Source organism: Panthera uncia, chromosome F1 (assembly GCF_023721935.1).
Source record: "Panthera uncia isolate 11264 chromosome F1, Puncia_PCG_1.0, whole genome shotgun sequence".
NCBI lineage: Eukaryota > Metazoa > Chordata > Mammalia > Carnivora > Felidae > Panthera > Panthera uncia.
Window position 1 is genome coordinate 66601365 of NC_064813.1, and position 24208 is coordinate 66625572.

General features: G+C 61.4%; 1 protein-coding gene across 2 annotated transcripts; it reads left to right on the plus strand.

The window, feature by feature from the left end:
* The first annotated feature begins 8144 nt into the window (after nt 1-8144).
* On the plus strand, nt 8145-23478 carry PMVK (phosphomevalonate kinase). Of its 2 annotated transcripts, none has more exons than XM_049634911.1 (5): nt 8145-8667; nt 10091-10154; nt 12769-12921; nt 15068-15197; nt 22181-23478. In XM_049634911.1, the coding sequence occupies exons 1-5, from the start codon at nt 8573-8575 to the stop codon at nt 22402-22404; spliced, it is 666 nt and encodes a 221-aa protein (XP_049490868.1). In that variant the 5' UTR covers nt 8145-8572; the 3' UTR covers nt 22405-23478. The 2 variants fall into 2 exon arrangements, with proteins under 2 accessions (XP_049490868.1, XP_049490869.1); XM_049634912.1 differs by lacking the exon at nt 22181-23478 and adding an exon at nt 15958-16391 and having other exon boundaries at nt 8482-8667.
* The last annotated feature ends 730 nt before the right edge of the window (nt 23479-24208 follow it).

Genomic DNA, 24208 nt, shown 5'->3' on the forward strand with positions numbered 1-24208 from the left:
TGTCGTCCCCTCCATGGACCCTTGCCCCCTCCACGGACCCTCATCCCCTCCACAGACCCTCGTCTCCTCTGCGGACCGTCATCCCCTCTGGACCCTCGTCCCCTCCGCGGACTGTTGTCCCCTCCATGGATGCTTGTCCCCTCCGTAGACTGTCCCCTCTGTAGACCGTCGTCCCCTCTTGAGGATGCCTTTTGATCCTGTTCACCTTTCTCACCGCCTGCAGGTGCTCAGAATTTATGCTGCGTGAACAGCTGACTGGTCAGCTTGAGTCTCCAGGGCAGGGGTTCAGGCTAGAAGGGAGGCCAGATTCCTCATCCCGGGAGGGGCCTGGCTTCAGGGGAGGGGGCACAGCCTGGCCTCCCTGGGTTCCCAGAGGTTGTGGGTGCTGGGGGCTTTTCAGGGTCTGAAAAGCATCGCAAAGTCTGGGGGAGGCTGGGAAGGGTCCCCAAGCCCCCTGTCCCTCTTAGCCCCTCAGGGAGTAGGAGCGCTGAGCTGGGTCTGAGGTCTCCGAAGCCGCTGTGTCCCCTGTATCCGAGAGAAAAAGAGAGCCAGGAGCCCCAGGGGTCTGTTGGGGACGGTCAGGACACCAGGGCCACTGCCCGGTGGCCACCCTGTGTCTGGGCTGGCCTAGGTAGGTGATCCTCACTCCCATCACAGGACACGAGGCCCCTCTCTCTGTCACCCTCATGTACCCACAGCAGCTCTGGCTGGTACCCACAGGGGTGGGGGAACCTGGGAGCGAACCCACTGGCGTCTGCCCCCAGCCCTGCGTGGCCCCCAGGGTCTGGTCTGGACCCCTCCAGTTTAAGCTCTGGGCCTTTCTGCCCTTTCCTCTGAGACCTTCCACCCCTCCCCCCCAGCTAAGAGCTCAGCCCCAGGGGCAAGGGGCAACTTGGGGGAATCACGTGAGTCAGGGGCGCCACCTTGGGCCTCCTGCTTCCTTTGGCTGGTCCCCAAACTCACTTCTCATCTGTCCCCCAGCCCGCCATCTGTGCCCCTCACCCCTGCCCAGGCTCCTCCACTGCCCTTTCCCAGCTGCCCTCAGCCCCGCCTTCCCTCGCTGGTGCCCCTGCCAGCCCTTACCGCCCCTGGGGTCCCCCTGCCTCCTCTCCCTACTGCTTCCCATCACCCATCCTGGAGGCAGAGATGTGGTCCTGGGTGAGTTTGGGGCCGGCACCCCCCGCTCCCCAGAAGCTCCTTGAAGGTCAGGGGTGTGTGTTCCTCCCAAGACCCTCTCCCAGCCGCCTCTGCCAGACCAGCTGTTGCCTGAGGGACCTCCCGGGGCCACCCTGATGCAGGGGTGCCCGGGCCCTCACCTGCACGTGCTTGTGGGGGGCTGGTAGGGAGCTGCAGGGTGGGACCGGGCTGCCTATCCCTGAACCCCGACGACAGCAGCCCCCTCCCCTTCCATTTTACCGCTGAGATACGTGCCTGCTGGGCAGCTTCCGGCCTCAGCTTCCAGAAGAGGCCCCGCCCCGCTCAGCCCCTCCTCTTCATTCTGGGCCCGATGGAGGCCCCGCCCAGGTCTCCTCCAACCAGACCTTTGGTCTGAGCAAGCTAAGACGGGGGAAACCAGTCTCGGGTCCCCACCGGCTCCCACCTGCGGGCCTCAGGCCGGGCGCCCCCTTGCTTTCAGGGTGAGCTTCCCCATCAGTACAGTGGACACCGAGAGCATCTTCCCAAACCGCCTGGCAGGAGCTGGCAGGGGTGGGGGAGGGGTGCCAGCTTGCATCTCACTCTGCCCCGTGCTGTGCAGACCCCAGTGCTGCCCGCACCGCCCCCCCCTCCCCCGCCCCTGCAAGCAGCTGGATGGATTTAACAGGCAGAATTCTCTCTTCACGCTGCCAGGGAGGAGTCAGCAGGGCGTGAAGAGGAGGGAAGGCTGGCCTCTGACCTGGACTTTGAAGGACAGTAGGATTTGCCATGAGGGCAGAGGTGAGGCCCGGGGAGGGGGAACAGCCTTGGGGCCAGATGGTTAAGTTCATGCTCACCGTTCTCCCACAGGCCCACCTGCAAGTCTAAGGAGGGGCTTTGCCGCGGGCAGTGGAGGCTGGGCGCCTGTACCAGGGCCGGTAGGCTTGGGCGATGTGCAGCGGGTGGCCAGGATGTGACATCGGGGTAGTTTCAAGGTGTCAGCCAACAGCCTGGGAGAGAGGCAACGTGGCCGGAGCAGCGAGTTCGAGCGGCCCAGGCCTGGATGGGACAAGGCCAGGGGAAAGTGGGCGGTCGAGGACACGCTGGGTTTCCCAGCCCTGGCACAGGTGGTTGAGCAGCACCCCCCCCCCCCCCCCCGCAGTGCTGGCAGAGGGGGGGGGGCGGGGCTGGTCTTGTCAGGGTGGGGGGGTGGGGTGGAGAGGGGAAGGCAGCTGGGCTTGACTTTGCCAGATATGGGGGGGCAGCCAGCCTCCCAGCAGGTCCCTCACTGCTCTCCGGCTGTGCGTCCCCTCTCCCCATCCCCCCAAGTCAGGGCCCCCTTGGAGAAGTTCCAACCAGCGTCAGACTCTTAACCTTACTGAGCCTGAAGGGTGGGGGGAGTGACCTGTCTGCTGAGGGTCAGAGGGACAGGTCGCCAGGCTGGGGCAGGGAAGGCAGAAACTTAAGCCGTGCACCGTGGAGAGGAAGGGTTAGCCCCCTTTGGAACGTCAGTCACCCACAGACCAAACAGGCCTGCCACGCTGGCTCATCCGGAACGTGGCCTCGGGCCCTTGCAGAAATCCCACGTGGCGTGAGGCCACCCGGAGACCTGCCGCCCCTTACCCGCCTGGGCCACAGACTTTTCGGCTCTCCCATCTCACGGACAAGCAGATGTTAGAGAGGGTAAGACCGTCAGTACCCTCTTACAGACAAGTGAGAGAGAGAGAGAGAGAGAGAGAGAGAGGAGGTGGCTTGCCTATGGTCCTGTCACAGCTGGACAGTGACCAAGACTATCCGCGGGCACTGTGCACCTTCCCCAGGAGGCCCCAGGCCGGGAAGCCTGAGCTCCCACCCGTGTCTCTGTCTGGTCCATACACCCCCACCCAGCCACGTGGGTACCTGGCCCTGTGGCACTTCCTCTCTGGCCACGGCAGCCCCTTATGCGCCCCAGCTTGTGGGCAGGAGGAGGCTGGCTCCGGAGCGGCCCTTCACGGGCATGAAGCCAGCCTCTGGTTCAGAGTGAGAAGTGAGGCCCAGAAAGAGAAATCACTTGTCTGGGGTCACGAAGCTTGCTAGGGGTGGGTTGGGGCTGGAGCCCTTGGCTGTCAACCCCTAAGAGTCCCCTGTCCCCGTCCTGTCCCCCCCACCCCCCCTGCTCCTCAAGCTTGTAAGGCGAGGTCTGGGGGAACCGGTTCTTCCTCCCTCTGCCCTTGAGCTTTGAAGTCACCCGTGGGTGGCTCGAGCTGGTGCTGTAGGGACGTCTGGTGTCCCCTCTGCCACTCGGAGAAGCGGCAGCCAGACAGACAGGAGGCTGCCCGTGGAGGACTGCAGCGGGGCGGAGGCGGGGGGAGCCGCCCCGGGACCGGAACAACGGGGTGTGGGGTTCCGAGGCTCGGCCTTGAGGGTGCCTGCAAATGCCCTCGGAGCCTCAGGAGCAGAGGCCTGGCCTCCAGACTCTCCCCCAAAGAGCCATCCATTTGCTCATTCATTTATTTATCGTGGCTCATGCAGCACTTCCCCAGGCCTGGCCCGGCTGGCGCCACCAGACCTGCCTTCTGGCAGCCTGGGGAGGGACACAGGCGAGGCCGAGGCGGGGCTGGGGGGGGGAGGGTCCCGGAGGCCCCCCTGGCTGCCAGAACCGCTGGCTTTGGAGCCACGCAGACCCAGCTCGGCCACTTCTAGCTCCTGGTTTGGAGCTGAGTCTGTCCATCTCCTTTTGAGAGTAAATACCAGCGTCTGTCTCGAAGATAGTGAAAAACGGTGACATGAAATCAACACATCGCTCTTCAACGGCTGAAGTGGGGCCAGTCCCCAGCTCCAAAGCTGGCATTCAGTACATGATAATCTCACAGAACAAAAAGATTTTTCTAAATCCCGAATCTTTATTTAAAAAAAAAAAAAAAATCTTTGTTTAAGGGCGCCCGGCTGGGTCGGTGGAGCCCACGACTCCTGGTCTCTGGCTCATGAGGTCAAGCCCCCCCACCGGTATAGGGCTTGCTTAAGCAAAAATCCTGTTTGTTCTTGTGTCGTATTCCAGATTGAGCCGTGGCCACCATCCATGGGCAGACTAGCTGACTTTTTAGAGCTTGTTTCTTTTGAACATCGGAGGATCCCTGCTTTGCCCGGCGTTCTGGGTGAGATCAGCCGGGAGCTGGAGTTGGAGGTGCCGACAGACTCTGCTACGTGCCCTCTGAACGGCTTCGGCCATAAGAGCGAAGGTCACACACTTACCTCATAGCGGCGGAGATAATTCATAGACCGAGGACTGAGCAGGGGAATCCAACTTTCCGTTGGTCTTTTGGGAGCGTGCACTGTCCAGTGAGAGGTTCGACGCCTCTCACCTCCAGGGATGTCGGCGTGTGGCGTTTCTTAAGGCCGGAGAACTTACAAACTCACAGCTGGCCGGTGCCTTGTCCTTCCTCTGGGTTCACCCTTACTGAGCACTTAGCAACTTAGGGAAGGCGGGTCACGAGAGGGGACGGGTCGTAAGTCTCTGACTGTCCACCTGTGTGTTTAGAAGCGTTTTGCCCCTTCTCTCCGGAGTGATCCCGGGGGGTGGGGCGCTATGTACAATAATCTATTTAATAGATGTCTGGGCAAGTGTCTCAATTATAATGAGCCTCATCATAATTGCGACACTTCGGGGCGCCCGGGAGGCTCAGCCGGTTAAGCGTCCAACTCTTGGTTTCGGCTCAGGTCATGATCTCAGGGTTTCGTGGGTTCGAGCCCCACATCAGGCTCTGCACTGGAGGCATGGATATTGCTTGGGATTCTCTCTCTCTCTCTCTCTCTCTCTCTCTGCCCCTCCCCTCTCACTGTCTCTCTCTCAAAATAAATACACTTGAAAAAATTTAATAATTGTGCCACTTAAAGTTGCCTCATCTTTAAGTAGGGATAGTAGTGTTTATGTCACATGATTGAGTAAATAAATGTCTGGCACGTAGTAAACGCTCAGTAGATAGTAACTCTTACCTATGTGTGTGGGGGGATGTGTGAGTAAGTGGTAAGCGAGTGTGAGGTGAGCGTGAGGTATGTCAGGAGCATAGGAAGCAGGGATCCAAGGCAGAGGGGTGGGGAGGCGGGGAGGAGGCGTCACAGGCTAAGTGCTGGAGTACAACTCAGAGTCTGCTCCGCAGAAAGACAGCTGGAAGGGTGTTTCAGGCGGGGGGAACCACACGATGGTGCCACTTAGAGCCACTTACAGCTTCTATCAGAGCATCAGGCGGATGTTAATTTATGTCTGTTCCCCTCTCCAGTTTTGGGATGAAATTTCTCACGCTCTATTTTGAAGCTGCTTTATCGTTGCCGGTCCCTCAGGGGAACAAATGCTCTTTGAGCAGGCTCTCGTTCGCTCACTGTCCCAGCTCTAGCGGTACCTGGTGCGTCTCAGGCATTTACAGACATCGAATGAACGAACGAATGAACGAACGAACGGACTTCTCTCCCTCGGCTCCCAAGGACTCAGACTGCCTCTCTTCTCTTCCTCTTGGGCGCTCCTTCCTCCCCACGCTCTGCCTCACCTGCCCCGCTGCACGGCCCCCGAGGCCACGGTCATCGAGCACAGAAGGCCCCAGTCACAGGCACTGGTGCAGGACGGCGCTGGGTCAGCTGCACAACGGCCACAGGAAGAGGAGCCAGAAGCGGAAGGAAGGGTAACCGGTGGTACCACTGAGCCACGTGGCATCTATGGGGCAGGCTGGCCTCGCAGGGGTGGACCGTGGTGCCACCTATCGGGGCTCCCTCGCCCCGGGGGGTGCTGGGAGGGCACTGACAAAGCCCGCCTCCTCCCTCCCTCCCTCCTCTCGGCTCGGCAGGAGTGTAGGCCCTGGTCCCCTGCGGGCTCAAACTGTTCTGGGTTTGGTGACACCGTGAGCGGGCTTCCTCCAATAGGCCTGGACTTGACTTCCGAGCCGTCTTCTGGGTCAGTGAAGCAAACCTCTCTTTATTTTTATTTTTTTGTTATTTACTTACTTTGTGTGAGAGAATGTGTGAGCGGAGGGAGGCGCAGAGAGAGAGAGAGAGAGAGAGAGAGAGGGAATCCCAAGCAGGCTCCACATTGTCAGCACAGAGCCGGACGTGGGGCTCAATCCCGTGAACCATGACATCATGACCTGAGCTGAAATCAAGGGTCAGACGCCTAACTGGCTGAGCCCCCCAGGTGCCCCACAGACCGTCTGCCTTTTTAGTGAGGAGTGACCCTCTGGGGTAATTGTGTTCCTGAGTCGTGGGGCCACTGCTCTGTGGTCCGAGGCCAGCACCCGCTTCCTCAAGCATCAGCTTCTGGAAGCCCCGTGAGGCAGCCCCATGAGGCAGCGTGTCTGGCATCCCCAGCTTCTCATCGCCGTCCCCCCACCGCCCCCCAGGCTTCTGGCCACTCCCTCCCAGCTTGTCTGTGAGGGAGCTTGTCTGTCCTGCGGACAGTCCTGTTCCTCCCTCTTTCCTGCCTCATTGTCTGCAGCGTCCCGCCTGTCATCTCACACCTGCTGACTCTTGTGAGTTCTTTTTGGTTGTGGAGGGAAGAGGCGGTGCCATACAACAGAGTCTCAAGGGCTAATGTGTCCCTGAGAGGGAAGCACTGCTCCGGAGACTATCTGAGCAGGTGACCTTGGAGAGCAAGGTGGCTGAGTGTGCAAATTTGCAGGCTGGATGGCTCTGGGGGGTGGCAAGGCCCAGGGTGTCCCCATGGGAGCTGGTGTCTGAGGCCAAGGGACGGAGCGGTCAAACCAAGCAGGCAGGAAGATCACAGACAGTGGTGACGGGAGCCTGTGGCTAAGCTGCCTGAATGGGAACAGGTGCCAGGATTGGTGGCTGTCAGCACTGAGGAGGGCAAAGGCCACTCAGCCTGGTGGCTATGAGCCTTGTAGGAGCTGGAGTTTCCCAAGAGGCACGGGAGTGAAGGTCAGGAAGCTGATATGGGAAGGAAGGAGGCCACAGACACTCTATGCTGAGATCTGAGGGCTGGGGGGGGGGGGAGGTGATAAGACTCTATGCGAGAGGGCAGCAGGGGACAGTGAGACACAGTTGAGGCAGGGAGCAGGAGACAAGCTCTCAGAGGTTAGGATGTGCTGATCATCAGTAGGGAATTCCAGCGGGGATAGGAAAGGCAGGAGTGAGGCCTGAGTCAGGTGAAAAAGAAAGTGGGGGGCAGTTCCGAGTCCTTTCTAGTGACAGAAGAGGAGGGATCTGAGCTTTCTGTGAAGGTGGGCTGGGAGATCGGATCCTGTGCTGAATTCTAAAACCACACCGTGCTCAGCATAAATAACAACTCCACATCTGGATGACGCTTGAGAAGTTACAAAGGGTTTTAATTACATTGTGTTTTTCCCATTTCCTTCTCAAGGCAACCCTGTGAGGTGGGCGTTACCAGTGATGAACCAGGGTGACCTGAGAAGTGTCTGAGCTGGGATTAAAACCCCACTTGGGGCTGCCTTCTAAGTGCACTGATGAGTGCGTGATCTCAGAGTTGCTTCAAAAAAAAAAAAAGAAAAAAGATGTTCCTGGAGACCGTCCTTTTTGCATCTGACCCATGGCCATTCCTTCATCGCTCCTGTGCCGTTGTCCGGCTCCTCCCACGCGGGTCCGGCGTCCTCTCCCCCCTTCTCCTTGAGTGACTCTGTGGCTCGCAGGAATGGGCTCCGGGATCCGTTCTGACGAGCTCAGAGATACGGGCCCACGGTCAGGGCTGGAGGCCACTGCGCTTACTCCTCTGGGACCGGCTGTCACGGCGGCGGGCCTTCGAGGAGGGGACAGACCCTCGCAGCTCCCGACTGGACTCCGCATAAAGTTAAGCAATCCCGTCCGGGGCTGGCCTCCAAGCCCCAGAGCCCACCCCGTCGGGGTCAGCGCTTTGCGGCGGGTCCCCGCACTTCCCTGGGGAGGAGCAGGCTGCGCCTCCAAACCCGCGCTGCCCGCCACGCGAGCGCCGGCCCAACCCCCTCCCCGCGTGACGCCACGGCCACGCCCCCGGCGCCTCAGCCGCGGGTGGCTTCCGGGAGGACCCACATTCACTGCGGGGTACAGACAGATTAGCTTGAACACGTGCGTTGCGTTGCACAAATAAGGAGGCGGGTTCGCAGACCTCTTCAGCGTGATCTCGTTTGATCGTTTCCCATAATGTTTGTAGGGTTGGGTGGTAGGCAACGTGACGCTCACCTCGGGAAATTTAGAGACGTCCCCGCTACAAGGGGAATGGTTGTGTCCAGGTGACGTTAGGCTCTGGGCGGGGCCGGGCCGTTCCAAGTGATCCCTGTGGGGGAGCGTCTTTCGGGCGAAGGCCGCCCTGAGAGCCACGCCCCCCTCGGCGTTTGGCGGTGGACGTGCCCACGGACAGGCCTCTCCGCGGCTGCGCAGGAGCAGCTCTCGGCGTACTCGCGTCGGAGCGGAGAGCGCGGCGGGGCGGCGGGGCGGCCGGGTGGCCGGGCGGCGGGGGGAGGACGGCATGGCCCCGCAAGCAGGCGCCCCGCGCCTGGTGCTGCTGCTCAGCGGGAAGAGGAAGTCCGGGAAGGACTTCGTGGCCGAGGCGCTGCGGAGCAGGTGTCTGCGGGGCGGGGCGCGGACGCTGGGCTTGGGGTGGGGTCGGCCGCGGCCCGACAACGGCAGGGGCGGCCGCTCCGTGATCGGGGGTCGTGGAGTTCTCCGTGCGCGATCCCGTCGAACCGCAAGATTCCTTTGTTAGGTTCCCTGTTGGGGTGTTAGTAGCTGAGGGTGCTCTGAAAGGTGGGGGGTCACCAAGGGATCCGTAGGTCCAGGCTTCAGATTCAGCTTGAGTCTGTTTACCCTGAACGTCGTGGTCGAGCGGTTGTGCTGGACGAGAGCGAGGATCGCAAAGCGTGGGCGCACGCCGGTGGGTGGGGGACCAGGCGTTGCTGCTGGCGGGGGGGGGGGGGGGGCGTGCCCCACAGGGGTCGACGAGGTTGTGGGGGAGGGGACCCGGGGCAGAGGTCGCCTCTGGCTCCGCACAAGGGTCCTACCACCTTTCCTGCTTGCCTTTCTCCTTGTCCCCAGCACAGGAGTCAGGCAGTGGACAGGAGCAGCGTGTGCAGTTGGACTGCTGGAATTCGCACCCTGACTCCCCACGTGTCCCCCTGTGACCTTGCACAGCATTCTCCTCCACTCCGTGTCTCAGTTTTGTCCTCTGTGAAATGGGGCTAAAGATAGGGTGGTTGAAAGGATGACATGAGACAATGCACGTGAAGGGCTCAGAACAATTCTTGCCGTCTAGTAAAGGCACAGGAAGTGAATGCTGGCTGGTGTTTGCACTTTACCTACATTGGCTTCATTACTTGCAGTGTTGTTTTGAGCGTATCGGGTCTCACTCTGCCTCCGTTTCCTCGTGTGAAGCATAGAGCTAAGAACGCCTGTCTCACTGTGTCAGTGTTTGAGTCAAAGTGTCAGCACCTCACGGTCAGGGCGGGGACGGTGTACCTGGGTCCAGACACAGCACCCAACAGGTGGCGGATTGAGTACGCCGGACAACTGAAGGAGCGAGTGAATTCTGTTGTGATGACCAAGTCCGTGCACACGCATACACCTGGGCCGTGAGAAAACTAGTTCAAGGGCCCAGCAGCGACCTCGTCGAGCCAGAGCATCGCCGGTGGCGGCTGTGCACGGTGTAATTGTGATGTTTGTTCTGCCTGTGAGCAGAACTCTCCCATTCCAGTTTGGGAATAATCCTGTAGGAGACCGAACAGAGAGTGCTGTTCCGCTTTGTAGATGAGCAGTTAGGGTCAGGGAGGATGAGACGTTGACAGTTACGGATACTAGCCGCAGAAACGCAACTGCAGAGGGGCGCCCGGCTGGCTCAGTCCGGAGACCCTGTGACTGTGGATTTCAGGGTCATGAGTTCGAGGCCCACGTTAGGTGTGGAGCTTACTTTAAAAAAGGAAGGAGACTTCCGTCCCCTTCCAGCCTCGTCTGGAAACTAGGTTAACTGGGCTTGGACCTCCCTGTCCTGTAGGCTCGGAGCTGATGTCTGCGCTGTCCTGCGGCTGTCCGGGCCACTCAAGGAGCAGTACGCGCGGGTAGGTGGCGGCCTCGCGGCATTTGGTGGGTTGGAAGGAGCCTGCTGTGGTCACTAGCAGGGTCTCTGTGACTACCGTTGGCAGCGTGCTGGACCGTTTGGGGCCATTTTCACCTTGTCACTCGCTTCCGGGCCCCTCCCCCAGCGCGTATCCAGGAAACGCTGCGGACTTGAGCTGGGATTCTCCCCTTAGAAATGTAATCACCTGAGTTGTCAAGATGATCATTAAGTGAAGAAAGCAAGATGTAGAAATGTGCATAGGGAATACTCCATTTATATGTAAACGGAGGAGAGTTCTGAATACGTTTGCTTACACGTTCAGCCAGGTAACCGATATCTGTGGGGGGCCCTCCTTGGGTTCACTGTTGCCAGTGCTGGGGCTGTGTGAAGCCTGGGCAGGGTACACAGGCCACTGTCACTGGGTGCCTCCAGGAAGGGGCAAGCAGGGGCCGGGCAGAGAGTTTTCACTCTAAACAAATACATATCTTTTCAATTTTGGACCATGTGGATTTAAAGAAAAAAAAAAGGATCGTAGGGGGCGCCTGGGTGGCTCAGTCGGTTAAGCGTTTGACTTCAGCTCAGGTCATGATTTCAAGATTCGTGAGTTGGAGCCCCGCGTCAGGCTCCGTGCTGACAGCTCAGAGCCTGCTTGGCATTCTCTGTCCCCCTTGTGTCTCTGCTCCTGCCCTATTTGCACGCACACGTGTTCGCTCTCTTTTTCTCTCTCAAAAATAAATAAGCATTGAAAAAAAAAAAGGATTGTAAAAACTAAATGGGAACTTTTAGAGCCTTAGCTTTCAGACAGGGAGCCTAGAGGGTCAGACCAGCTTCCCATGCAGTGAGGAGCCCTCGTTGCTTAGATTTCTGCCCTTGACTTCTAGGTGCACTTTGGTCAGTTGGCCTGAGTCTGGTCTTTTGGGGCCACACAGAATAAATCTGCCCCCCCCCCCTTCCATGCATCAGTCCGTATGCATGGCAGTATTCTCCTGTGCCTTTTGGTTTTCTCCCACCAGCTAAACAGACCCATTTGTAGGAGGTAGGGGATCACTGTAGCATTGTAGCAGCCTGGCGGGTCCTGGGGATAACAGGTGCAGTGGTTTTAAAATTAATTCATTTATTATTTATTTTTTTATTTTGAGAGAGCGCAAGCAGGGGAGGAGCAGAGAGAACAGGAGAGAGAGAGTCCCAAGCAGAGCCCAGACATGGGACTTGAACCCACAAACCATGAGATCATGACCTGAGCCTCAGTCAAGAGCCAGACGCTCAGCCAGCTGAGCCACCCAGGTGCCCCTAAGATTTTTTTAGTGGGAACCCTTCCCAAATGACGTTAGAGGAGGAAGTTCCTGGTACCCGGTAGACAGACCTGAGGGTCTCTGGTGGGGGAGGTGCAGGGGGACAGAGGGTGGAGGAGGGGGCTCCCGGCCTGTCCCCCGGGGCCTGGGCACTTCTGGGGAACCCCAGGGTTCTGAGGAGTAGTTTGAAAACCACTGATCTACGCTCCAGAGTTCCCGGATCAGCCCCCACTCCAGACCTACGAGCCAGGCTGGCGTGGGTGTGGCGTGGGCAGGAGTTTGCATCTTAAAAACCTCCATAGGAAACGGATAGGCCAGCCTACCCCTGTACCACTCCTATTCCCACTAAAAACAACTCCACTGGCATCTGGCTGGCTCAGGGGGAAGAGCACGTGACTCTTGACCTCAGGGTTGTGAGTTCAGCCGCGTGTTGGGTGTGGAGCATACTGAAAAAAAATCCAAAATGAAACGTTTAATGCGTTGCGTTTCTCAAGTCACCATGAGAAATCTAATGGAAACACACAACCTACCGCTCCTGGCGGCCACTCTCCCTCCCTCTGCTAGAGAGCGTGGGAAACCAGTTTACAGACAGGAGGTAGCCGCCGGCCTCGCCTCGGGCAGGGCACAGGAAGGTGACTGGACTCGCACGGTCGGTCGGTCGTGGCCCTTCAGTTTGCAGGGGAGAAACGAGCCCAAGAGGGTGGAGCTGCAGGGAGTGAGGAGAGTAGCTGGAAGCTGTCTCAGACCCCGGCCCGCCCCAGGGCCCTGGATGGACCCCTCATCTGGCTGTGTCCCTAGGGAGGGGAGGCCGGGGTGGTCCAGGCAGCTCCCCCTGCCCCAGGAGCACCTGCTGTTTCTGCAGAGGTGCCAGGAGCTTGGGGGGCGGGGGCAGCGGGATGCGGGAGGGGGCCGCCAGGTGTCCTGGGCCGGGGTGGGGCTGGACTGGGCCAGAAGAGGTGCGCTGTTCACATTTCCCTCTTCGGTTGGAGGCTCAGCCTGTGCCCAGGGGACGCAGACTAATTTCAGGATTAGTTTAAGCCAGGAATCACTGGGGAGGTAAAGCTGTCGCAGAAGAGAAAACCACATCACACGATTTAAAGACACCGAAGTGATTTCTGGATTATCCTCAGGCTTTTCTTCCATCTGCTGCTGTTTGGGGTTCCTTACTCCCTGCAGCCCAGGGTCCTGGTGGCGACCTCGTGGTCCTTGCATCGGTCCCCGGGGAGGGGTGGGGGGAGAGGGCAGGGCTGCCCTCCTCCTGTTTCAGGAGGGACCAGTGAGGCCGGAGACCGGAGGTGCAGACGGTGCATGTGCTTTGGGCAGGAGCACGGCCTGGACTTCGAGAGACTCCTGGACGCCAGCACCTACAAGGAGGCCTACCGGAGGGACATGATCCGCTGGGGCGAGGAGAAGCGCCAGGCCGACCCCGGCTTCTTCTGCAGGAAGGTGGTGGAGGGCATCTCCCAGCCCGTCTGGGTGAGTGTGCTCAGGGCTGCGTTCCGCCTTTTCCGCCTGTGACTCCACTGGCCCCGCCTCCCGCCACTTCTCATCCGTGGCCTCCTAGCTCCTGCCCCGGTCCCACGTGTCCCATTCGTCACCCAGCAGCCAGAACGGCCTGTTAAAAATAATCCAACGCTTGTCACTCCTCTGTTTGGGACCTTTGTCCATTGTTCCCACAAACCGCAGTGAAACCCTTCACGGAGACCTCTAGGCTTTGTGTGACCGGGCCCTGCTGCCCTGCCGGCCTTCTTGCTCCCTAGGCTGTCACTACACCCGCCTTCTCTCCGTTCCTCAGACACACAAGGTCCTTCTGGAGGCCGGGCCTTTGTGCAGTTCTGCCTGCCAGGACCGCCCTTTCTTTCCGTCCTCATCTGGTTCCCTCCAGCCCTGCTTACATGGCGCCTCCACCAGGAAGCCTGCCCTGATACCTGAGCCTAAGTGATGCTGCCAGGTGCTCCCCCAGCACCTCACCCCTTCGCTCCGTCCTCGCTCTGGGAGCCAGTAGTATCTCCTTGGACCTGGCCCGGCTCCAGGTGATTTGAGGACGTATCAGGGCAAGAACGGGATGAAGCCCCTGCCCTCGGGGTGGGTGCTTACGTTATTACTGGGGCTGGAGGGAGTTAGGCCAGAAACAGATACAGAACGTGTCCTGTGGGGTGAAGAGAAATACTGAGGAGCAAAGTAAAGGAGTCCAGGGCTCCATGGGGGGCTGGGCTGCTGCCCTGCGGGGCGCCGGGGAGGTTTCCCCCACTCGATGTCACCTGAGCAGAGCCTGCAGGAGACAAGGGGCTGAGCCAAGTGGGTGTTTGGGCGGCCGGGGGGGGGCACGTGGCAGGAGGTGAGGCCCGGGCTCTGGTGCTTCGGGGCCACTGAGCAGGGGAGAGGCGAGGCTGCTGGGAGGGGGCGGTGGGGCTGTGGCTCAGAGCGGTGGGCTCCGCACGGGCCGCGAAGGCTGAGCCGGCTGGGCCGTGGCTGCAGGGTGGGAGGCGGGAGGTGGTTCTGAGCAGGGAAGGCCTGGGGAGAAGACGGGGAATTCGGTCTCGGTCGTGCCGAGCTTGACGCGCCTGCAGACAGCGCTGACCGCACCGGAGGCCACCGTCTGCCCCCCAGACTGGGCCCCGAGGGGGTGAGCGCCGGCCGCTTGGCTCCCGCCCCCTCCGCGCCCGCACACGGGTTCGCTGTGCCACATGTTTGGTAATTGGTGAGTGAACGGAACGTGTCCGTGTCGGAGGGGGAACAGCCGGCCGTTCTGTTCACGGATTCGGTTGTCGAACGCGTGCTCCCGAGGGTTCCTGTGCCGCACGGCGCGCCGGGGCCTGGGATGTGGCCGCGGGTGCGGACCTGGGGCTGGCGGGCAGTGAACACAACCTCCCGGCAGATGGTGACGGTGGCAAGAGCACTTCGTGGACAGCGTGTCTGGACCCAGAGGGACAGGAAGGGGGTCGGGCCGTAGGAAAGGCCTCCCGGAGGAGGGACGCCGGAGCGGAGATGGGCGTGAAGTGGGGGGCCCTGGCCTGCGCTCGTCCATGCAGAGGGAGCCGCACGTGCCAGGGCCCCGAGGAGGACGCGGCTGGCGTGTGGGAGAGGGGGACCGGCCGGCTGCAGCGGAGTGGATGCACGAAGGCCACGGGAGTAGTGCCGGATCTCGTAGGCCCTCGGAAGCTGGGGTTAGGGCTTTGGATCTTCTTAGAATGACGGGGGCCCTTTGAGAGGTGGGGTGCCCTGGCCTGAGAAAGTCAGGCTTAGGTTGTGAAAAGTGCTCGTGAGCAGGGACCAGTTAGAGCACCTTTGTTTCTGGCCTCTGTTTGTCTGTCTGTGAATTACTTTGTTGGACCCGCTGATCTGGCCTCAAAGCCCGAGGCTTCGTCTTCAGCTCAGCGGTGACCACGGAACGTGGTGTGTCGACGGCAGACACGTGTGGGCAGAGCGGGCTGTGGACTGCGTGACCAGGGAGGGCTGCCCGCAGGGAGGAGGGACGGTGGGTGAGAATGGGGAGGGGCACCACACCTGTCTGGGCTCTATAGCCCCCCCCCCCACATCCCCATGCACCTGCTTATTCCCTGGGGCCCTGTCCCGCCACACCGTGTCCTGTCGGTCACCTGCCCGTGTCTCTTTCCTGCAGCTGGTGAGTGACACGCGGAGGGTGTCGGACATCCAGTGGTTTCGGGAGGCCTACGGGGCTTTGACCCGGACGGTCCGCGTGGTGGCCCCGGAGCAGAGCCGACGGCAGCGGGGCTGGGTGTTCACTCCAGGTGAGCTGCGCCCGGCCTTGGCCCCCGAGGCTTGGCACGCCGGCCGCCACCCCGCCGTAGACCCTGGCCCCCGCCTCCACGGTCGGGGTCTCCTGCCCTCTTCCTGGCAGGCTGTGGGGGCGTGAGCGAGGGGTCGTGAAAGGGAACCTGGGGGCCTGTGGCTCAGGACCGTCCCCAGATTGGAACGTGGGTGGGGGAGGGTGTCCTCGGGCTAAAGGCTCCTCATGACCCGGGGCTGGTGCCCTCCCCTGTCCTCTCCAGGCGGGTGGGCTTCGCGAGATGCGTCCGGGACCCGGCCTGCCGGCCTGCTGGGTCAGCGGGCGTCCCGTGCGACGCACGGAGTGTCTGTGTGTGGTGGGCAAGGCGGCCCCCGTGGTGCAAGCCCGGGACCTGCCCTGTGGCAGCTGGGACACCGCTGAAGCCCCGCTCCCGCGCGAGGCCCCGTGGGCCGGGGAGCTTCCGCTCCCGACGCTGCAGTCTCCTGGGCGTGGGCACTTCCGCGGACACTCGACCTCGCCTCGGTCACGGTCAGACCGCCCAGCAGCCGCCTCCCGGAGGGCCGAGTGGGGGGTGGACGTGGAGCCGCCCTTCCGGCTCGTCTGGGGTCTCGTGTGGTTTCAGGAGGCCCTTCCACCCTCTGTGGGCGGTGGCCGTGTGGCTGGGCGGTGGCAGAGGGGAGGCCAGGACGGGGGCAGCTCCATCTGGGGCCCGCGGGCCTCCGGGGCTGGCCGGGGCCGACGTCACCTTGCTTCCTGCACAGGGGTGGACGACGCGGAGTCGGAGTGTGGCCTGGACGACTTGGAGGGCTTCGACTGGGTCGTGGAGAACCACGGGGACGCGGGGCGCCTGGAGGAGCAGCTGCAGAGCCTGGTGGCCTTTGTCCGCTCCAGACTGTAGCTTTGGGTTCCGGGGCGCCCCTGCCAGACCGTGGTCTCCGATGCCGGCTGGCGTGAGGAGAGGCCGGGGGCCCGGGGCCCCGTTCCTGGGGGGCTGGCAGGTGCCAGGCAAGTCGAGGCAGCCCCGGGGACCTCGTTTCTTTGTGGAGGGGACTGGCCGTGCCTGAACCGTGTCCACGGTGCCCGGCCCGTGAGCGTGGGTGGCCCTGCCTCCCCGTGGGGACGCTCTCAGCCCCTCGTTCCAGGCAGGGGCCCGGCTCCCCAGCGTGGGTCCTAATAAACCGCCTTGGAGCCCACTCAGAGCCCACGTCTCTCCTTTCCCGCACGCGGGCACAGCCCGTCCTGGTGGCTGTGGGCCCCACTGCCCTGGCCTCCCCGGGCGCCCGGCTCTGTGCCCCGCCCCCCCCGACCCACACGGTCCCCAAACCAATCTGCGCGTGTCACCGCCCAGACCTGCCGCCCGGCTCACCGTTCCCGACGCCAGCTCCCTGGCTCTGGAGGGCCGCCGGCGCCGTGGGCTCCTCCCTGTCCTCTTCTGCGGTGGCCGTCCCCGTGTCCCCCTTCCGATTCTCACCGGCCGGCCACGTCCGTCTGGCAGTCGTGACCCTGGCTCCCAGAGCCGTGCTGGCCCCCGGCAGGTGCCGGGAGGTTGGGGTGTGCGTGTCATCGCGGCACAGGCTTCCTCACCCCCAGGGGCCTCCGTTCTAGCCGTTGGGCCGGCGCCGACCTGGCTCCAAGATGGGCTCTTGGGGGCCCTCAGAGCTGCCAGCGGAGGATGCTTGTGAGCCCCCCCCGCCCTGACGCGTCACGCCCGCTCCGGGTGTGTGACCCCGAGGGAGCCTCCCGTGTTCACCAGACTCAGCCCCAGTGACTCGCGGTCGTTTCTGACAGGTTGTTCAGAAGTGGGGGTCTCCGGGGGACGAGGGGACAAGGGGACGGGCTGTCGTGAGTCCCAGCCTCCTCCCCTCGAGGGCCCACGGATGTCTCGTGGCGCTTTCCTCAGGTCCGGGGGTGCACCCAGGGGACCCGAGGAATGAGCCTGTGCCTGCTTACCCAGGTCCCCAGCGCCTGGCCCAGCAAAGGCGGTGATGGCAGGGACGAGAGACCATTACTGAGCGCCTGCCAGGCACCACGGGATGTAAATAGTCCGTCGGAAAGCGAAGAACGAAGGACGAGCAGAAGGTGTGGACGTGGTGAACCGTGTCGGTGTGGGTCTGGCGGCCACGGCCTTGGTGGTCACGCGACAGCCTGGGCTTCTGGGGTCACTGTCTGTCACCCAGAGGCAGGTGTCCTCACTCCCGTCGCACCAGGAACCACGCGAGGGCCCCGTGGATGCTTCCAGGGGCCTGCGTGTCCATCCCCCACGCTTGGGCCCGGAAGCCCTGTTTGTCCGCCTTCCAGGCGAGTGTCCCTCGGCCACCCTCCACCCGGAGCGGCCGTCCCCGCCCGCACACGGGGTCGTTCGGGGCTCGGGAGGGCCTGAACCTGGGTCGTGGGGTACTGGAGAAAGGATCGCAGGTTGTCCTTTCCCCCCAGCTTTTTGAGATGTGATGCACACACGCCAACGTGTAAGTGTAGGCGTTCCGCGTGAGTGTCCGTGTGTGTCGTGAGCGGTCACCGCAGAGCACGGCTAGTCAGCGCCTCAGTGCCCCGTACGTCGTGTGTGTACGTGAGTGTGTGGCGTGAGGGTGTGCGGGGGTGTGTGTGTGAGGGTCTGCAGGGGGGTGTGGGGTGTGAGGTGTGTGCACACGTGTGTATGCGTGAGTGCAGTTTCCTCATCCGTCCGTCCGTCCCCGGGTGCAGTGTTTCCACGTGTTGGCTGTTGTGCGTGTGGCAGTGGTGCACGTGGGGGTGAGACGTGTTTTCTAGGTAGTGCTTTCCTCTCCTACAGGTGATCACTGATCACCGGTCGATCAGCGAGCCTCCCGTCGGGAGCGCTGGGGCAGGGGAGGGGGCTGGCGGGCCCGCCCCGGGAGGGCTGCCCACCTGGTTCCTGGCTCTGGGTATTTGGAAGAGTCACAGGACGTGGCCCGGGAGGCCGGCGGGTCCGTCCCCCGCCCTTCGACAGGTTGGCCCTGACGCCCTCCTCACGTGGGGGCCCGGTGGCCGACCAGAGTCACCTCTGCTGGATTTGAAGTTCCTCTGTACTTGGAAAAAGCCGCACGTTTCTCTAAATATCAAAGTCAAGAATAACCCCAACTTTTGATGCCCTGTGTTATGATGAGCACGTCAGCTGCTTTTATGTCAGGACCTTCTCCCCACCCCGCTGTGCTCGTCTTTGCCAACTCTGTCTGCGGGTGTGGTATCCGAGGATTGCTGTGAAGTTGTTCTTATGTCACGTCGGTGCTATTTTTTATTTTTTGAAATCCATTCACGTTGAGAGAGAGAGAGAGCGCGCACAAGTAGGGGAGGGGCAGAGAAAGAGGGGGACCGAGGATCCGAAGCAGGCTCCAGGCTCTGGGCTGACAGCAGGCAGCCTGATGTGGGGCTCCAACTCACAAACAGCAAAATCACGACCCGAGCCAAAGTTGAACCCTTAACGGACTGAGCCACCGAGGACCCTGGTACATGTGGTTTTAATAATGATCTGTAGCACTGACATTGTCTTAAAAATTTATTTGATCCATTTCTGAACAGCTTTATTGAGATATAATTGGTCTGTAGTAACCGCACATTTTTGAAGTGTACAACTTGGGGCTCCTGGGTGGCTCAGTCAGTTGAGCACCTGACTTCAGCTCAGGTCATGATCTCGAGGTTCATGAGTTTGAGCCCCTGCGTCGGGCTCTGTGCCGACAGCTCGGAGGCTGGAGCCTGCTTTGGATTCTGTGTCTCCCTCTCTCTCTATCCCTTAGCTGCTCACACTCTTGTCTGTCTCTCTCTCAAAAACAAATAAACATTAAAAAATTAAAAAAAAAAAAAAGAAAGTTCATAGAATTGATAGGTGAGTTCGACAAGATTGTGGGATACAAGGTCGAGTCATAAAAACCAATTGTGTCACTGTTTATTAGCAACGAACGACAAAGGTTGAAATCGCAGTAGCATGAAAACGTGAGGTAGTTAGGGTCGGGTCTGGTGAAGCACATGCGAGGGGCGCCCGGGGGGCTCAGCCAGTTGAGTGTCCGACTCTCCATCTCGGCTCGGGTCGTGGTCTCGTGGTCCGTGAGATCGAGCCCCGCGCCTGGGCTCTGCGCGGACGGTGTGGAGCCTGCTTGGGATCCGCTCTTTCCCCCTCTCTGTCCCTCCCCCGCTCGTGCTGTCTGTGTCTCTCTCAAAATAAACTTGAAAGAATTATTTTACTGAGGTATAGTTGGAGCACAGCGTTGCAGCAGCTTCGGGTGTCCAGCGTAGCCATTTGACCAGCGTGTAGGTCATTGCGGTGCCCCTGGCCTGACTCACCCGTCCCCCGGCGGGCACCTCCCGCCCCTGCCCCACCCCCGTGCCCCCTGCGGCCGCCAGCTTGTTGTCTGCGTCCACGGGTCGGTCTCCTCCGCCTTCTGTGTGTCGTCGTCTGGATTCCGCACGTGAGTGGAGCCGTGTGCCTGCCCCCTGCCCCCTGCCCCCTGCCCCCTGCCCCCTGCCCCCCCGGAGCCCCTGCGGCTTCCGCTTCTTCCGCCGCAGATTACAGCCGCCTGGTCGAGAGATCCACACAGGCGGTTAACAGCCCATTCTAAAACGCGTTTATAATGAGAATTTATTTGGAAGACTTCACGGGTTTACTGCTCACTTTGGGCCTTTCGTGACGGCTCAACTGACCCGTTTAAAAATTTGGTATTTTAATTCCTCTCCAGACGGCGGATGTGCCTTCGGATATCTTTTTCTTTTTTTTTTAAGTGTTTTTAAATTATTAAATTATTTTGAGAGAGAGAGAGGGGGAGAGAGAGCACGCGCGCGAGCAAGCGGGGGAGGGGCAGAGAGCGAGGGAGAGACAGAATCCCAAGCTGACTCTGAGCTGTCAACACAGAGCCTGACGCGGGGCTCGAACTCACGGACCCCGAGCTCACGATCTGAGCCGAAGTCGAGTCAGAAGCTTGACCAGCCGAGCCCCCCAGGCGCCCCTCAAAGGATTCTTTTCGAAAGTGGTGCGTCTGTCTGTCTTCGGAGCCCCTGTGAACGAGGCCGTGCCGTTCCGTTGCGTCTACATGTGGACGTGGCCCCGTGGCCTGGTTCCGCCGTCTGCTGCCCTTTGATGTTGCTGAGCCTGAGGCCGCCCTGAGTTTTGTCCCTCTGAAGGTAGCCTCCTCTCCCTGTCTAGATGCTTCTGGATTTTTTTTCCCCTTTACTTTTGGAATTCACATTCTGGCATGCTCCAAGGCGAGGCGGACACCTGAAACGCCAGTGCTCACGGTTCCCGTAAAGCATTCCTGAGGAACGACGAGGACGTTCGGGCGTCTCAGCCATCAAGTGCCCGTGCGGTCCGGCGTGCAGATGAGCGGCTGCCCGGGTGTGGCCTTAGCGTGACCTGAGCCAGGACCCGGACAGCCAGGACCTGAGCCAGGACCCCCTCGTCCGACAGCCGGGTGGGGTGCTGAGCCCCTCTGTCCACCTGGGTTTTTAACCGTTTTCTTCCAGGGGGTCCAGAGAGCGTCCGGACCAAGCTGTGCTCCTCGGGGGCCCCGGCTGAGGGCGGCGGGGGCGCCCCAGGTGTCAGGGACGTGGGCCCTGCTGCCTGCTGACTGGCTTTGTCGTGACGGCTTCCGGTTCCGGGGCTTGGGGGGGGGCGCTGTGTCAGGGACCGGGGGCTGCCTGGATACATGATGTCCCGGGATGCACATGTAATGGCCCCGAGCTCCAGATGCCGTGCTTGCACGTGAGGAAACTGAGCTGCGGTGAGGGGGCTGGTGTGCTCAGGTCCTGGAGCACCTGGCGGTGACCGGGTCCCGGGGCTCCTGAGCTCCCTCCGGGCGCGTCCCCTGCCCTCCGTGTCCCCGAGAGAGCGCGAGACCTCTCCCACAGGGCGGCAGAGAACGCCCAGCCGAGCCCTCGGGAGCTCGGCCCGGTTCCTGCCTCCCGGGGAGGCCAGGGCCACCCGGCGTGTCTTGCTCTGGTAAATCAAGCTGCATCCGGGCGAGGAGGCCACAGGGCCACTTCCCGGAAGGGGACGGTCCTGGCGCACTGGGGGACAAGGACCAGAGAGACGGGTGCAGACTCACACGTGCCGTTCCTCGGGGGCGCTGACGGCACCCGCCAGTGGACGCTTCCCCAGCAACGTCCCCGTGCCGTGACGGCTCCGGTGAGTTTCCAGGTGCATCCAGCCCGCACCAGCGGCGGCCGGGTCCCTCGGGCTGGCCCTGAAGACGACTGCGGGCCCCGGGTGGGGCGCTGGGCCGGCACACCCAGACATGTGCGACAAATGCCACTGCGTGGTGGCGAAGCCGGGCCGGGCTGGCGACTCCCGCGTGCTTTCGCGCCGATGGCTGGGGACAGGCAGCTCCCTCGTTCTGGGAAAGTTGCCTGAAGGGCGTTCACTGCTGCTCCCGGGACAGAGGGGTGACGGGCCCTGAGCGCGCTTGCAGGGGCCCAGCCCCCCGACGCTTGGGCCAGAGGTCTGCGTCTGATGCATGCTCGGTTCTGGGGTCAATCTGTGAATTTAACTGCTGTCCGTTCTGGTGTGCAGACTGTGTTCCCATTCGGCCTCCTGAGGCCAGTGAATGAAGGTGCTGCCCGGGCGCCCCGGGCACACTGACACCTCACCTGCGGGACACTGAGGCCAGGGCGCTGGCCACAGGGCTGTAGTGGCTGGGCCGTGTGACCGTGTGGCTGCCTCCTCACTGGACGGGAAGCAGCGTGAGGTCCGTGGCCCTGCAGCTGTCGCGGGTGCCTTCCAGGGGAATCGGGAGACAGGAGATGTGTTATCCGAGGGACCTCAGAACAGGAGCGCCTCCTCCGGTGGGGGCCGGGGGGAGGGGCTGTGGTTTCTCGGAAGAGGTGTCACCCTGGGATGGGAGGCTCCAGGTTGGCCTGTGTATTGGGGAACATGAACAGGGTGCTCACGAGGCCGCCACGTCCAGGTTTAAATTTCGTGGCACAGCTTCTGTGGACCCTGCCTCCTTGTCTGAGGACTCACGTGCGTCCCTCCCTTTGCCACAGGCCTGGACCACCTGCCTGCCAGTCGTGACCTCCCGTTTGTGTTTTCTGAACGCGGAAAGCGGCGCACAGATGTACACACCCAAACGCGGGAGTGCCAAGCGCAGAGGGCAGAGCGCCCCGTGCCGAGTCCCCCAAATAACCACTATTCACAAACGAGCGTCCGCTCTCCCAAATTTTATGCACATATGAGCACTCGTTTCTTTTCAAAAACAAAACTAGGGTAGAATTGTACGTACCGCTCATCTCGTAACTTGTTTTCTCTCATTGAAATGCGTGGACGTCTTCCCGTGAAAATGCAGGTGAATCTGCCTTGTTCTTCTGCACGTGGTCTGCCGTGCGGCTCTGCCGTGGCCGTGCGGTCGGTCCCTACTCTGGACATCCGGGGGGGTCCGGGTTTCTGCTTTGCCAACAGTGAATGTCTCTGCGCACATTTGTGGGAGTTTTTCTACAGGATAAACCCCCAGAAGGGGGAGTGCTGGGTCGGAGGTCACGACCGCTGCCTATTTTAAACAGAGAGCGAATTCCCTTCTGGAAGAGGGACAGCTCTGTGCTGTTGCGGACCCGTCACGAGGATGCTGGCCCCACCCTCCCGGTGTGGCTGGCCTGCGTCGTCCTTGCTGGCCTTGGCTCTTGTCTCTGGCGGTCCCTCCATACCCAGCCTCTCTCCTTTTGCGTATTAATGTATCCAGTACCAGGGTCTAGCTGTGACCTTGCCAGCTCAACAAACCCGTTCATTCAAGGGGCGCCGGGGACTCGGCTGAGTGTCCAACTTCGGCTCAGGTCATGATCTCACGGTTCGTGGGTTCGAGCCCCGAGTCAGGCTCTGTGCTGAGAGCCTGGCGCCTGCTTGGGATTCTGTGTCTCCCTCTCTCTCGCCCCCTCCCCTGCTTGTGCTCTGTCTCTCTCAAAAATAAACATAAGACATTTTTTTTGAAAAAATTAATCCAGTCAACAAACAGTCGGTGGCTGTTCAGTGCGCGCCCCGTTCAAGCACAGCGCAGAACGAAGACGGTGAGGTTCCCGCCGCTGTGGGGCTCCTTCCCGTCGCGGGATGCGGACGTCAAACGCACGAAGAATTAAACGCCAGGCAGCCACCCAGGCAGCTGTGGCTGCCGTCCTGAGCGCTGATTCGGGTGTGACGGCTGGGGGAGGGGGGCTGGCCGAGCCGGGCTGGCCGAGAAAATAATTTCTGGGGAAAACAAGGTCGGGAGTCGGGGGGGCAGCGTGTGTGGAGGCCGGAAGGCAGGAGGGAAGGCAGCCAGGGCGGGCGCTGGGCAGAGCGGGGGCGAGATGTGGGTGCGGGGCCTGGCCGGGGCCTGGCCGGGTACAGGTTTTCGAGCTAGGGCAAGAGGTTTGAATTTTAAGTGTGAAGAGAAGCCGTTGGAAGGTTTTCATCACGGCAGCGATGTGACCGAGTCGTTTTTGGAAGGTCACCCTCACTGGGGAGGGAACAGGTAACAGGGCAAGAGCCAAGCAGGGAGACCGTCAGGAGGGACCGAGGAGGCGCCTCCTCGGGCAGGAGCGCAGCTGTGGGGGGGGGGGGGGCGGACGGACTTTGGACGCAGTAACGAGGTAGCACACGAGGCGATGTGATTTGCTGAGGAGGGGACGCTGAGGGAGGAATGGATTTAGGGGTAGGGCGTCCGGAGTCTGTTCTGCCCAAGACAAAGTTTGAGAGGCTCATCAAACACCCACAGGGGGCCGCCCGGTAGGCGGTTGGGAACGGCGTCTGGAGACCCGGACAGGAGACCCCGGAGTTCTACATTTGGGAGCCAGAAGCACATAGATACAGTTTCCAGCCCCGGGGACAGGAGGCGGTCCCCCACCCCCACCCCCACCCCGGGGAGCGTCCAGAGAGGAGGAGGGCCCTGGGAAGAGCCCGGAGGTCCTCGATGACGCTGAAAGATGAAACCAAGGAAGCGGTGCTTCTAAGGCAGGAGGCCGAGAAGATGCAAATCGAGACCCAAAGCAAGAGAATAACCGCATTCAAGGAGGGGAAGGTCGGTGGGCACCATGCTGGCGGCTCGG

What these genes read in the sequence shown, in the direction of transcription:
- PMVK (XM_049634911.1), top strand. Translation starts at nt 8,573, where the DNA reads ATGGCCCCGCAAGCAGGCGCCCCGCGCCTGGTGCTGCTGCTCAGCGGG. An exon ending in GCCGAGGCGCTGCGGAGCAG is followed by an intron (nt 8,668 to 10,090) that starts GTGTCTGCGGGG and finishes CCTGTCCTGTAG; the next exon opens with GCTCGGAGCTGATGTCTGCG. An exon ending in GCATCTCCCAGCCCGTCTGG is followed by an intron (nt 12,922 to 15,067) that starts GTGAGTGTGCTC and finishes TCTTTCCTGCAG; the next exon opens with CTGGTGAGTGACACGCGGAG.